The 15,160-nt window shown below is 44.1% G+C and overlaps 2 protein-coding genes across 3 annotated transcripts; both read right to left on the bottom strand.

Moving 5' to 3' along the window:
• Window positions 1-4,632: 4,632 nt before the first annotated feature.
• LOC125524544 (translocon-associated protein subunit alpha) lies at window positions 4,633-8,179 on the bottom strand. The gene is made up of 8 exons (XM_048689582.1): window positions 7,989-8,179; window positions 7,085-7,246; window positions 6,696-6,746; window positions 6,233-6,321; window positions 5,691-5,768; window positions 5,362-5,565; window positions 4,992-5,063; window positions 4,633-4,901 (listed from the first exon to the last, which is right to left on the bottom strand). Exons 1-8 carry the CDS (start codon window positions 8,056-8,058, stop codon window positions 4,860-4,862), a joined length of 768 nt encoding a protein of 255 aa, XP_048545539.1. The 5' UTR covers window positions 8,059-8,179; the 3' UTR covers window positions 4,633-4,859.
• Window positions 8,180-9,180: 1,001 nt separating this feature from the next.
• On the bottom strand, window positions 9,181-14,281 carry LOC125524543 (pentatricopeptide repeat-containing protein At1g73710). Of its 2 annotated transcripts, none has more exons than XM_048689580.1 (2): window positions 10,769-14,281; window positions 9,181-9,729 (listed from the first exon to the last, which is right to left on the bottom strand). In XM_048689580.1, the coding sequence occupies exon 1, from the start codon at window positions 14,211-14,213 to the stop codon at window positions 11,442-11,444; it is 2,772 nt and encodes a 923-aa protein (XP_048545537.1). In that variant the 5' UTR covers window positions 14,214-14,281; the 3' UTR covers window positions 9,181-9,729; window positions 10,769-11,441. The 2 variants fall into 2 exon arrangements, with proteins under 2 accessions (XP_048545537.1, XP_048545536.1); XM_048689579.1 differs by having other exon boundaries at window positions 9,181-9,658.
• Between the last annotated feature and the right edge of the window lie 879 nt (window positions 14,282-15,160).

Here is a 15,160-nt window from a genome sequence, read left to right as displayed (position 1 = left end):
AATTCCTAGTTGGAATAGGATTCGAGGGGGAAAGAGGAGAGAGAGAAGGAAGGGGGGGCGGCCCCCTCTCCTTGTCCTAATTGGACTAGGGGGGGAGGCGCGCGGCCCATCCCTGGGCACCCTTCTCCTCTTCCACTAAAGCCCACTAAGGCCCATGTACCTCCCGGGGGGTTCCGGTAACCTCCCGGTACTCCGGTAAAATCCCGATTTCACCCGGAACACTTCCGATATCCAAATATAGGCTTCCAATATATCAATCTTTATGTCTCGACCATTTCGAGACTCCTCGTCATGTCCGTGATCACATCCGGGACTCCGAACAAACTTCGGTACATCAAAATGCATAAACTCATAATATAACTGTCATCGAAACCTTAAGCGTGCGGACCCTACGGGTTCGAGAACAATGTAGACATGACCGAGACACGTCTCCGGTCAATAACCAATAGCGGAACCTGGATGCCATATTGGCTCCTACATATTCTACGAAGATCTTTTATCGGTCAGACCGCATAACAACATACGTTGTTCCCTTTGTCATTCGGTATGTTACTTGCCCGAGATTCGATCGTCGGTATCCAATACCTAGTTCAATCTCGTTACCGGCAAGTCTCTTTACTCGTTCCGTAATACATCATCTCACAACTAACTCATTAGTTGCAATGCTTGCAAGGCTTATGTGATGTGCATTACCGAGAGGGCCCAGAGATACCTCTCCGACAATCGGAGTGACAAATCCTAATCTCGAAATACGCCAACATGTACCTTTGGAGACACCTGTAGAGCACCTTTACCCAATTGGAGACACCTGAAGTTACCGAGAGGGCTCCTCTCGACATCATGAATCCTAATCTCAAATACGCCAACCCAACATGTACCTTTGGAGACACCTGCACACGTTGTTGTGATTTGGTAGCACACAAAGTGTTCCTCTGGCAAACGGGAGTTGCATAATCTCATAGTCATAGGAACATGTATAAGTCATGAAGAAAGCAATAGCAACATACTAAATGATCGGGTGCTAAGCTAATGGAATGGGTCATGTCAATCAGATCATTCAACTAATGATGTGACCTCGTTAATCAAATAACAACTCTTTGTTCATGGTTAGGAAACATAACCATCTTTGATTAACGAGCTAGTCAAGTAGAGGCATACTAGTGACACTCTATTTGTCTATGTATTCACACATGTATTATGTTTCCGGTTAATACAATTCTAGCATGAATAATAAACATTTATCATGATATAAGGAAATAAATAATAACTTTATTATTGCCTCTAGGGCATATTTCCTTCAGTCTCCCACTTGCACTAGAGTCAATAATCTAGATTACACAGTAATGATTCTAACACCCATGGAGCCTTGGTGCTGATCATGTTTTGCTCGTGGAAGAGGCTTAGTCAACGGGTCTGCTACATTCAGATCCGTATGTATCTTGCAAATCTCTATGTCTCCCACCTGGACTAGATCCCGGATGGAATTGAAGCGTCTCTTGATGTGCTTGGTTCTCTTGTGAAATCTGGATTCCTTTGCCAAGGCAATTGCACCAGTATTGTCACAAAAGATTTTCATTGGACCCGATGCACTAGGTATGACACCTAGATCGGATATGAACTCCTTCATCCAGACTCCTTGGCATAATCTCATAGTCATAGGAACATGTATAAGTCATGAAGAAAGCAATAGCAACATACTAAACGATCGGGTGCTAAGCTAATGGAATGGGTCATGTCAATCAGATCATTCAACTAATGATGTGACCTCGTTAATCAAATAACAACACTTTGTTCATGGTTAGGAAACATAACCATCTTTGATTAACGAGCTAGTCAAGTAGAGGCATACTAGTGACACTAAGTTTGTCTATGTATTCACACATGTATTATGTTTCCGGTTAATACAATTCTAGCATGAATAATAAACATTTATCATGATATAAGGAAATAAATAATAACTTTATTATTGCCTCTAGGGCATATTTCCTTCACCTACATCACGGAGATCCCGAGAGAGATTGCAAATCTCCGGCTTTTGCAGGTACTCGACATAGGTGATACTGAAATAGAGGAGCTGCCATCAACTTTTGAACAACTGTGCCAGCTGGTCTATCTGCGTGTTAATACTTGGATAAGAGTACCATATGGATCCGAGAATCTGAAACCTCTACAAGAGTTGAAGTCGGTGATTGTCATGTCCCCATCTGTCCTGCTTGATCTGTCCGGGCTGGCCGAGTTGAGGTGCCTTGATATGAAAGTCATTGAATGGGACAAGAGTTTTGAGGAGCCCTTCCGCCAGTGTCTGTCCAAGCTCATCAACCTCCAAACCTTGAGAGTGAGTGGTTGGATATTGGCCCGGAGTCTGGATGTGGAACTTTATTGTTGTCGGGGCCTCAACAGCTTCAGCGCGTCATAGCAGAGGATAATATGGCCTCTTTAGTGCCAAGATGGATGTCCTCGCTCTCCTCTCTGTCGCACCTTGTGATCTCCTTGTACACACTGGGGGAGGAAGACCTTCATGTCCTAGGTTGCATACCATCCCTCCGTCATCTCGACATGAGTGTGTTCGGAGCCACACGTCGGCAGAGACAAGGATGGCCCGTCATCGATGCTGTTAGCTACCCATTCAGGTGTCTAACAGAGTTGAGATATGCTCACAATGCGGAGGTGGTTTTTGCATCTGGAGCCATGCGAAGCTCCGGATCCTGGAGCTGCATATCGGAGCGCGGGATACCATGCATCAGTCTGGCTATTTTGACTTGGGCTTGGAGAACCTCTGTTCGCTTCAGCAGGTAATTATCGATCTGGAATGTTACGAGGCTCAGCCGGAGGAGATGGAGGCCAGGGAGGCTGCATTCCGTAAAGCGGTCCAGATGAATCCCAACAACCCCACACTCAACTTGAATAAGGTACTGCCTCCGGTCCTTTTTACTCTGCATATAAAAATTGTCTGAAGTCAAACTTTACAAAGTTTGATCATATATATATATATAAAAAAAATATCAACATCTACCATGATAAAGTTATACAACATGAAACTTTAAGTCATGACGCATCTATTAGTATTGATTTCACATTGTGAATGTTGGTATTTTTTCTATAAAGTTGGTCAAACTTTACGAGGCTTGACTTCAGACAAATCTAATATGCAAACTAAAAAGGACTGGAGGGAGTAAATAACTCGATCTAGTACTACTGCTGATCTAATTCTTGAAGCACGTATAGCTACCTGCTACTCCTTCTGTAAATAAATATAAGACGTCTTAGATCATTAAAATAGTGATTTAAAATGTCTTATATTTTTCTATAGAAGGAGTACGTCCTCACTAACTAATTCTCTAACTAATTACCTACTTGCTTTGAAATGTGACACAATTATCACAAATATGTCGTGGATTGAACGATGCTGCTAGTATTTCTGTAGTACTACCATTTAGCTATACCAGCTCACCCGATTGACTACTGATCCTTCAAACATCTTGTCTTTTTTTTTCTCAGTGGTAATGTCCCTTTCCATAGCGCCGGCGATTCATTCCAAGCTACAACTATTACTGAGGCGTGCAATTTGGGATTTGGCATCACAAACTGGTGCAGTACGTTTGAACCTTCGAACTTTGAAGTTCAAAGGATCGTGCCGATGGTCATGCGAAGCCAGGTGATGGCGGTCCATTGCTGCTCATGGAAGCGTAGTGCTGGTTACCTCCTTTGGTGTGATTTGTGTCATGCTTTGTTTGTAATAAGTAGTTATCTTGAAGTGTTATCCACTGCTAGCAGGTTTTTGCCCCGTAGGGGATGTTTCAAATTCGAGCATCTCCAGCGGGTTTCCTGCTAGTGCACCAACTGGATAGCTTGGTATGATTCTGCTTCAATTTCATATCAACTTTTTCCACGGATATCTTTCGGATTTAGTTTGCAAGCGGTAACAAACATCTGAATAGCTTATAGAAGCAAGCAACCGTCAATTTGTTCCCAACACTGGATCCTATTCTAACGATGATAGCAGGCGATGTCAAGCTAGCTAGCATTCATACTTCATGCTTCTCTGTTCCTTGGATTCAGAGTTTTCTATGTGGTCTTCTTATTTTGGAAAATACTCCGTCAGACGAACAACCATGTTTCCACCTAAGAGCATCTCCAGCAGTTTCCATATAAATCATCTCCGATAAAGGGAACTCCAATAGAGGGTTACCGAGCTGCAGCAAGATGGCACAGGCGGCGAGGCAGGAACGGAAGTTTCCGATTGGCTCCTGCCACGGCTTGCAGAATCATCGAGGGAGATACAACTCCCCTTGTTTCTTTTTTTGACCTCTGCAAGGTAAGTTGGGAACTTGGGATACTCCCTCTGTGAGAGGTCTTGCCTGTACTCTGAGAGCCGTGGCCAGGCATTGAAGAGATTGCATTGAATCAAAGTTCAAAATAAACGCTGTATAGTACTAGTTTGCTAAAGACTTGCCGAGGGTTTAAAAATTCATTAAACAAGGACAGGCTTTAAAGTTCGAGTATGAAGATATCTACACCGGCTGGCCAATACCGTTCTATAAGAATGAGAAGATGAACAAAGAAGAAACAAGTATGCTGACCTCCAAACATACTTTGGCTAATGCCATAAGTGTATGCCAAACCACGCAGCTCTAGGATCAAAGATCAGAAATCCCATAGATAACATATACCTTCAACAAAATTGTGTTTCAAGGAAAACTATCTGTAAAGTACACAGCAAGGTCGAAAATGGTGTGCAGCCACGAGACTAGTTCAAACACCTCTGCTCTCTCATCTATCCAGGTTACTTGTGAAGGGCTACCCTCGATTTGTCTCATTCTAGATCCTGAAATGTCTAGCTAGGCCCATCAACCTCAAATCTATTTGTTTTTCTTGGCCTTGTCCTTTGCAAACGCGGTACCCTGCAAGGCAGAACAGAATGGTGTCATATCAATAAGCTTCGGCACCAGACTCAGCTGAATAAAGATATATTGGTGGAGGTCGAATGATACCTCCAGCCACTCGTCCATGTTGGCGTCAGTTGTTCCAGTTCCGAGTTCCACCTTGGGGCCTTTCTTTGTTTTCTACATCACATAAACAAGTATAGAATAAATACACAACACTGAGATGAGTGCTAAATACCAATTATGCATCTCAAAGCATGCGATCCTGCTATATCAGCTACAGGGTCTTAGGGACTCCTAAACAGTCACCAGGAAGTAGCCTGGATTAGCTGTTCAGATGATTCCACAATGGATATCTCATATTTCCAGAAGAAAATGAAAAAAAAAAACTAATGGCACTACAGAAACATAGTGGGGGAATGCAAATGAACAATCTCAAGAGTTCAGCATAGCATATCACTGTCAAATAGAGGATTACCTTCGAGAGCTGTTGCACTTGACCATAAGCCCACAATCCTAGGAGACCAAGAAGTGCAATTCCAAGGGTAATAAGGAACACAGATTCAACACTCAGTAACCCTCCGACCTCAACAACCTCAATGGTGCCATTGTAGAATACGTTCTGGTAAGGGTGCTGATCAATCTCGTACACAATGTAACCAACAAGATCATATGCTCCAGGCTGCAAGGGGACAAGCATCAGACCTTCCAGAAGTAAGAAATGAGCATCTTCTCTTTTTATGAGAGGCATCTTCAGTCTTTAGTTGTTCCAAAGGTAAAGAAAATAGTAAGCTTGAGAATTGAAACCTGCAAGAATTTGCTCACGGCAAATGTATAGGGAAAGGTTGCTTGCACAGAGACAGGAACTGACGCGTTGTAGAAACTCTGCAAGAAAGAAGACATGAAATCTTCAACATTGTAGAATTGGTCTGACTGTTTAAAAACATGCTTGGCTCAGTAAAGTATAAACACATGGCGATCACTTTATGTCCACTCACTCAACTAATGCCATGTTAATAGTTTCAGAAATGAGATTGCCAAATCATAGTAGGATTCAAACATTTCTAGAACCCTTGCTACCCTGCACCCTGCCCACATGTTGACCAGTAGCTCCTTCCACTTCACACACCCTACACCTACTCCACTAGGGGTCACACCCATCCAATCCAGGGCTATAATTATTTCTCAGACTTCTGAAGGTAAAAACAAGTTCTCGAGCAATCAGAATTAAGTAAATGATGACTGAGTAGGACAGTTAAGATGGTCCATAATTGACAAATGAGAGTTTCAGTTACTTCAGCTAGCATAGAACATAACTCAGCAAGCAACAAAACCATATGTTTCCTCACCTGAACTGTAAGGTTTTGTCCATACATTTTGTGATCATAAGGAAGATGCAAGGTTGAATGGACAGCAACAACATTCAAAGTTGATTCACCTGTAAACACAATATACAAGTGTGAGCCCGGTCAACAGGAACTAGCATGGAAATGAAATATTCAGTGCAGAAAATTGTGTTTCTATCAAAAATATGCAGTTTACGTAAGAGTGGCTTTGTAGAAACATACAAGCAAGAATGACAGAGAACTGAAGTACTGAACTACTCAAACAATCTCATACATTGCATACCAACCAAATGTAGATGAATTTGCAGTAAGTTGACATAAAGCAAAAAACAACTGGCAGCACACATGTGCATAAAAGAAAGAGAACCTCCACTGAGTAGTCCCAAGCACACCACAATCCAAGCCTAGTAGTGAATGTAGGTGCTAGAGAAAATAACCGTAAGTTGGAGAAAACAGCATTAGTTACCCTCATTTTGCAGGCCAACCAAAAGCTCAGTTTCTTCACCTGCTGGTACAACTGCAACCAAATAAAAAGATGGGACATATTATTGATTACTGAACTCAAGAAAGATGGGATACAAATTTTCAACATAAATGGTTGCTCTAGAAGTAATTCATATTTTAGTATGTAAATAGTAAATACATACCAAACTCTACTTATATTCATGGAATCTTTTCAGCTCAATAAAAGTAACAAGTTTATGATCTTCTGAAAGTAAAATGAGTGGCAAACATACATGGTCATATCATATTTAATATCAAGACACATAATTCCAGTTGCTTAGAGATGGTGATATAATTCTTATGACTGATCATGAAAGAAGAGGCTTCACAAAATTGCACAATAGAACTTACTTTTCCCAGCGTTTTTGGGGAAGACGCAAACAGTCTCCACACCAGGAGCAGGGCTTAAAGGCTCTTCACTGGAAACCGGAGTATCATCACCCACATATCCTAGATCAGCCCCATCAACAACTTCTTGCATAGCAGCATCTTCCTCAGACTGAGCTCTAGCAACTGTAGGAACAGAATTAACATATCAATCAGTCTAGATGAAACATGAAAGGAAAATGACTTGGGAGCATCCATGCTTGGTAAAAACAGAACACCACGTGAGAGCACTCAAGCTACTAAGTTCGATCTCCTATTCAAAAAAGAGTAAAATAAATTGCAAATTCAAACTGCTTGCTGGGACCAATTAATTTGTCCGTCAACAACGGCCGCCAACATAGCTACGACATTTCACTATGGTAAAAATTAGAACCGAGAAACCATCATATCAATCTACCGCTGAATTGCTAACCATACAGTATAGAGAACACGGAACATTTCAGAAAATGCTACTAAATTCCCACGAAGATTCACTGCCGCAGCATGCAACCACAGATAGAGCATAGCACACATGCGCGCTCAAAATAGCGTCCTCGTTCAAATTTCGCCCCAAACCCCGCACCAACCAAACTGGTCTCGAGTCTCAGCCGGCCGTACCCAAGAGCTCACTCCGCCGCACCGCACCTACGCCGCGCGCTACACCCCGGCGAGCGGACCGATCTAGCCCGCCCGCCCGCTCCAAATACCAGCCAGCTCCGGCGCATCCCCAACCCCATCAGAGCCCGATCGGCTCCAACGTTAGCTCCAGATCGGCGCGCAGCCGGCGGATCTAGCGCCGCCCCGCCGCGGAATTCCCGAGAGTACCAGACAGAGGAGCGGATCTGGGCGGCGGAGACCGGGAGGGGAACGAACGGGGACGCGCGGTTACCTTGGGCGAAGGGGGAGGCGGCGAGGAGGAAGGCGAGGAGGATGGCGGAGAGCCAAACCCTAACCGCCATGGCCGGCTCAGTCAGATCGGATCAGGATGGAGGGAGGAGGTGGTGCTGCTGCTGGTCTCGGTCGCGTGGGTTTTTCCGGGGGGGTGGACGTGGTGTGTCTACTAGTAGGAGGAGCAGAGAGAGGGAGTTGCTGCCCACGCCACGAGGTCCACGGCCTGTAGTGACATGGCAGCCGGTGGCGTCATACCTTGCCGCGTTGGATTTTCCATTTCTTTTTTCCTCGGGTTTGTTGCTTTGGTTTGGCACATTCAATTCGGTGTCAGGGGGTTCGTGATCCGCGCTGTGGACCCTCTGGCAGGTGGGGCCCGCTAGGTCCATCGTGCACATTTTTTCCTATGCAAATACTCCCTTCCTTTTTATTGCTCTGTATATTAACTTTGTTCTAACCCAAATGCTATTATGTTTGGCTAAATTTATAAAAATACTACAAAATTCAATTATTATAATAATTGTATATGATGTGAAATATATTTAATGATGAATTTAATGGCACTAATTTAGTAGCATAAATGCTATTAAATAGATGAAACAGATGAGTACAAAAACATTCGTTATTGTTAATGCTGTATACTCCCTCCGTTCCAAAATAGATGACTCAATTTTGTACTAACTTTAGTATAAAGTTGAGTCATCTATTTTAGAACGGAGGGAGTAGCAAACAATTTCTACATTATCAACATTAAGCTAATAAAATTTATAACAGAAAGTGTGAAAACAGCTCAAATGTTTTGTCATATATGGATGTCATCTGTGCATCACACCTCGAGGGCCACACCAATCTTAAAGCACAAAGGAATGCTGGATTCAACCTTAACTCCAACCCAAGTGGTCAAACATTGCGTGGAGGCACAGCTACGGAAAGACGAGCTCAAGAGAGTTGAAGCGAACATGCACCAATCTATCTATATATGCAAAACATTTCGGTTATTTTTAACAGCACCAAGTAAAAACAGCAGCTGAATTATACCGTTCAGGTCGGAAGGATGAATGGAGCTACGATCATACTCCCTCCGTCCCATAATAGACTTACGTCTTATATTATGGGACGGAGGGAATACATTTCTACGGGTTTCACTATCACAGATAACGGAACAGCAAAGTTCAAACAAAGCATCCCCAAAGTGCTGCGTCGTCTCTTATGGACTTAAGAAACCAACCGGACAAATGCGTCCAGCCTTTGCACTCGCTCAAGATACAACAACTGCCTTGTCAGGGTTGCGATTACGACACACCACGTCTAAGATAACAACACTTCACGATTTAGTTTCGCGACACGAATCACAGACCCCAAAACATTGCATCACCATCTGTTATTCGGGACATCCAGGGATATATGTATTTTCGGCGGCAATATAACTGTAAGTGACATCAGTTGGACAAGTGCAGGTTTCTTATCTGGTGTGTCTGTCTTCCACCAGTTTGGATGGTTCAAATCCATGAACATGCACTCGCTCATCACCTGGAGCTGAACGAGTGGACGTCCTTCTTGTCGACCATAGCACGTAGCCTCAAGTTTTCCTCCATCGCCTTCTGGACCTCGACTTCTTTCTGTGCTTTCTCAGTCTCGAGCTGGTTAGTCCTTCTGGACCTCCGCTTCTTTCTGTGCAAAGGCAGACCAGCAGAAAATCAGACTTCTAGACTTACCCAAGTCTATCTGCATCTTGTTGACCACTACAAATATCAAAAAACAGTTGGGACACGATCGAAGCATAAAACTGCTGCATTTAGGAGAGCGGTGCATTGAATTTGAATCTACTTGAAACATTTTATATGGCAACAGCCTCCCTCAGATGTCAAGTGATAGAACAGTATTAACTATTTTAACCGATGGTTGCAATATATATAGCCAACGTAACTCTAAAAAAGCACATACAAACCTCTACCCAGATCCCTCACAGACAATGAAGTGGGGGAAGAAACTGATAACAAATGTGATACAGAGAGAAATCTAGGCATGACATTTAAGTGCTAATTATAACAGACCATATGGTTGTGTGCCCTAAAGTCCATAGAAAAGATAGGGCCCATTTAGTAAAAAATAAATTGGAATTGCCAACAGAAAATTAAATATATAGTACTAACACAGCATTAGCATCATATATACAACAACAACAACAACAACAACAACAAAGCCTTTAGTCCCAAACAAGTTGGGGATAGGCTAGAGCTGAAACCCATAAGTTCTCGAAACCAACTCATGGTAACTCTGCCTATGTTGTCTCAACATAGCCGGTCCCAAGCCCGGGTAAAGGAGGAGGGTTGTCATAGTCTTGGCGAGCCAACGTCAAAACTCAGCCACTCTTATGGAGATGAAACCCAGAAGAACATTAGCATCATATACTAAGACTATTTTTGTTTTGCATCTCAAAGATACTAATGCTGACCGTGTTACAAACTAGTTCGATGCATAGCTGATTGAATATATTGTTAAGATGGTAATCATGGTAATTACCAGTCTACCAAACTGATGCGTCAAAGTATCATAAGACAATAGAAGCACATCATAACATGCATGCCAGAATTTATGGAATGAATGGTTAGTGCTGCTGCTTTGTTCAAAATTGGGAGGTTGAAATGAACTATTTCTACTCTTCCTTCATCTGCCATTTTCTTATAAGGGTTTTGCAAGGAAAATGAACCTATCACAATACTAGAAACAACATGAGACAGGATGTAATTACTAGAAACAACATGAGACTTGTGAAAGTACCTGTCAAAAATCTTCTCCATTGTCTCAAATTGCTTCTCCGGCGGAAGAAGATTTTCTCTGACATTAACGAGTGTGCTGGCATAAGTTCTGGGCGAGTCAAAGTCATTCTTCACATGATTAAGCTCCTGCTCATTTTCAGCAGTGCGCTGCCTCTGTCATGTGGTCTCCGGCACCATATCTTCAACCCTATGAGATTTCATCCAGCATACCATTTGTACCCACTGCAAATTTCTCCATCTCCTCGACTGTCACCGACATGGACTCAACCTGTGTGGTCTTCCTCCTGATCTCTTCCAACCTAATCCTCACATTCCTTTCTCGATAGCAGTTTCAGACTCAACCACAATCACTCTCTTCACAAGAGACTCTATGACGTCAGTCACCACACGGATGAACTTGAGAATGACTTCATCCACAGAACTGCAGTTTCCATGTGGCAGTTGTCCACACTTAGCATGGAGCCATCAGCCATGGGCGTGTCCAGCCCCTTAACTCCAATCATCAATCTCATTAATATTTCTGATCCCCTTCTTTTTTTATCTTGAAGCAAATATGTGTCACCTCCAATAATCAATTACATTACCACAACAAAGTTAGACCTGGGAAGTCCACAACTAAGTCATCATCACCTTGTGAGCTTACCAGGTCACACGAGGTGAACTATCTTAACATCTCATTTGTTGACTAACTGAGCAGCAAAATCATTGCTTCCAGTTTCTCTATAGGAAACCAGTGCTTTATGTAAAGACTTACTAAACTCGCTGTTTCTGTATGCAAGAAGACCACTTATCCTTCTCATGCCTTCTGACATTCCAGATATCCCATAACAAGTTGACAAATCGATGCAAGTAACAGTGTCCGGTTTTAGCCCTAAAGCATGCATCCGCATGAACAAACTGAAAGCTTTATCCACCTCTCCACAGGAAGCATACACCTTGAAGGCAACATTGTATGCACATGGATCAATTGTCAACTCAGGCTTTGAAAGTTGCTCACAGACATTTAATGCAGCAGCATGCATGCCGGCCATGGAAAACAAGAATGCAAGTATAGCATGCTTGGCAGAACTCCTGCCATCACTGTATGCTGATTCTAACTGCAAAACTTCCTCTGATGAAATATTAATTTTATTCACCACAGAAAATATCATCTGAAAGGTTGACGCATCTGGAAAGATGTTATCTTCCACCATTTTTTGCACCAGCTCTGCACATTCTCTCAAGTTGCCCTTGGCCACATAACATGCCATAACAGCATTATATGCAGCACAGTCAGATAGTAAGCCTGAATTATCTAATTCATGAGCAATCTTAATGGACTCGTTAAGCAAGCCCATGTTCTTGTAGAGAAACATCATGATAATGTATGAAACATCATCTTCCTGATTATTTCTCCTCAAATTGTCAAAGATTGCCTTAGCCTCAATGACCATCCCAAGTTTTGCATACAGGTTTAGCATGGTATTCGAGGCAATGATATCAGGGCCACCATCCATGTTCCTCATCCTTGTATACAAATCCTGCGCTTCCTTCCAGCAATTGATCTTGTTGTAGGCCTTGATAACCGAAGTTAAGACAATATGGTTTGGAGTGATTCCAGATTCTTCCATCAAGTTGCTATAATCCAGTGCCTTCTCCACTTGTCCTGTCTCCGCAAACATATTAATCAGCAAACCATAAACAACCACATTTGGTTCGACACCTGAGGCCTTCATTTCACTGTACAGATCTATAGCTTCAGATGCCAAGGAATTGCGAGAATAAGCTCTCATAACAGCAGAGTATGTCTCACACACCGGTTTAAATCCTGTGTCCTTCATTTTATGCAAGAGCTTCTTAGCTCTGTGTGGAAATCCACCGGCAGAAAACATCTGAATTAAGGAATTGTAAGTGCACTCATCTGGTGAGATGCCAGAGCCCTTCATGTTCTCAAGTAGAGAAATGACTCTATCATATTTTCCTGCCAAACCATAAGCCTTGACCATCACATTATATTCCACTATCTCCCTCTTGCCCCCAATCCCTCTATCACAGTGGAAAATATGCTCGGCTTCTTCCCAAAGATACCTATCTGCATACGCATCCATGATGGCAGCAAAATTCTTGGATGAGACCTCCTTGCCTCTGCAATGCATTTCAAAGAATGCATTTGCCTTATCAAGCAATCCCTGATCAATATACATCTTCATGACAACTGGTATGGACTGTTCATGGATGCTAGTGCCAGACTTGATAATTCCTTCTATCACATCTTCTGCTTCACGCACCAACTTCCTCTCACATAGCACCTGTAGCACAATCCTATAGCTCACAGCATCAGCACATAACCCAATCCTCCCAATTTGATGGTAGTACTTCAAAACTCCCTCCGCATCCCCCATTGACGCAAACAGCGTCATCATCACATTATATGTCCTAATATCTGGAGTGACCCCCCTGACGACCATGTTAGCTAGCAGCGCCTCTGCCTCCTTGACGCTGCCACGTGACCCAAATCCGTAGATCATTGTATTGAACGTGCATACGTCTGGCATAACCTGATAAGCCAGCATGTCCACAAACATGTCCATCGCATCCTTGTGCCTCCCGGCCTTTCCATAAAGATCAATCATCGTGTTATAGGTTTCCACAAGCTTTGGCTTCCTAGGAACTTTCTGAATGCCCAATGCACCAGCAGAATCAAGTTTACCATGAAACACGTCGTCTATCAAGAATTGCATTGGTCCGTGCAAATCAACCGCTCTGTATCCAAGATGAAGAAATTCAACATCGAACCTGCCAATGCACCAGTTATTGAAAAGGACGAGCGCGTCCGTGTAGCGGCCACTGTTCTTGAGGATACGGACGAAGGTGTTCATGGATATCTCGTCGGGGGCAACACCCAGTGCGCGCATGTGCAGGAGAAGCAGGAGGGATTCCTGTGCCGAACCGGCCTTGGCGAGGGCATCGGCGAGGGCGGCGTAGGCTGGATTGGAGGGCCGGATGGCGTCGTCCCGGGACATCATGAGCCAGACGCGGCGGAGCTCGGACCACCGGCGCGCGCGGGCAAGGTGGCGGAGGAGCACGCTGTAGTGGACAGGGTTGGGCGCGTAGCCTGGGAGCGCGCGCACGCGGTCGAACAGGTCGTGGGCGCGGCGCCAGTGACGCTGCCGCGAGAGAAGGGCGGTCTGCTCGCGCGGAGACATGGCGGAGAGGGAGTCCTCGGACGGGTAGAGGGTGGCGGCGGTGGGGTTCCTGGAGACGGTGGAGGTGGTGGCGGGGACGGGGGCGTGGTTGTTGCACGAGAGGGGAGGTGGCGGGGGCAGGCGGGGGAGGTGAAGACGGGACGCGGAGGAGGGAGAAGCGGGGAGGAGGTTGGCGTGTGATCCGGCGGTCGGTGGCTTGCTGTTGCTGGCTCTGGTGACGGTGGTGCCGGCGGCCGGAGGGTAGGGGGCAGCGGAAGCCATGACGGCTTCGGGGAAGAGAGACGGAGAGAGTGAGTTTTTTTTTTACGGGGAGACGAGGGAGAGTTGCGCGTATTTGGTGCACACTTTTCCTATGCAAGTATGGTGTTTAACCTCTAAAACAATACGTATCATTTTTTTTGCTATAAAAAGGGCTGCTCACCCCTCTCATTTCTCACACTCAAGCCCCGTCTCGTTCAAGTTTCAAAAAAAAAAAAACCCGTCTCGTTCCCCACACTTAAACATGGATGATCCCAAGCAGTGCAACCTCCATGTAAGTGATTTATATATTCACATATTCGAGTTTGTCGACCCCACTGTCCACAATACCATCACCTATCCTTCTTTCGACGAGAATACACGGGCACAATCTAACACTCATTCCACTACTGTCAACACTTCCTCCAACATCATCGGCACAAAAAGGGTTCGTCGCAAAAATTCAAAGTGATGAGACTACTTCGTAGTGGGTGGTGTCAAAAGATACAGGGACTTGTATTTCGCAAGGGGAAAGGTGAAACAGTATATTCAGGTGGGTGATTCATCCTTGCCCCTCCTCCCTTGGAATAGAAGTCCCCCACATCCTTTCCACCTAGCTTTAAGCATGTTGATACCACCCATCCACAATTATTTCTTCATTGAAGTAGTCCTAACAATTTGAGGTTTTGCGACAAACCCTTCTTGTACCGATATTGGTGGAGATAGTGCTGGCAGTAGTGGAATGGGTGTCGTATGGTGATTGTGTATTCTTGTCGGAAGAAGGATAGGTGGTGGTATTGTGGGCAGTGGGATTGACAAACTCGGGTATGCGCATATCGAAATTACTTGCATTGAATTGGAACCGGTTGGGATCATCCATGTGTTGAGTGTGGGAAATGAGAGGGGCTTTGAGTGAGAAATGAGAGGGGTGAGCAGCCCTTTTATAGAAAAAAATGACATTTTTGGACCAA

The sequence above is a fragment of the Triticum urartu genome, chromosome 7 (assembly GCF_003073215.2).
Source record: "Triticum urartu cultivar G1812 chromosome 7, Tu2.1, whole genome shotgun sequence".
Classification (NCBI taxonomy): Eukaryota; Viridiplantae; Streptophyta; class Magnoliopsida; order Poales; family Poaceae; genus Triticum; species Triticum urartu.
This window is presented reverse-complemented; position numbering and strand designations above follow the sequence as displayed.

What these genes read in the sequence shown, in the direction of transcription:
- LOC125524543 (XM_048689580.1), bottom strand. Translation starts at nt 14,213, where the DNA reads ATGGCTTCCGCTGCCCCCTACCCTCCGGCCGCCGGCACCACCGTCACC.
- LOC125524544 (XM_048689582.1), bottom strand. Translation starts at nt 8,058, where the DNA reads ATGGCGGTTAGGGTTTGGCTCTCCGCCATCCTCCTCGCCTTCCTCCTC. An exon ending in GGTTGGCCTGCAAAATGAGG is followed by an intron (nt 6,322 to 6,695) that starts GTAACTAATGCT and finishes TTGTGTTTACAG; the next exon opens with GTGAATCAACTTTGAATGTT. An exon ending in AAGTGCAACAGCTCTCGAAG is followed by an intron (nt 5,064 to 5,361) that starts GTAATCCTCTAT and finishes TATGTGATGTAG; the next exon opens with AAAACAAAGAAAGGCCCCAA.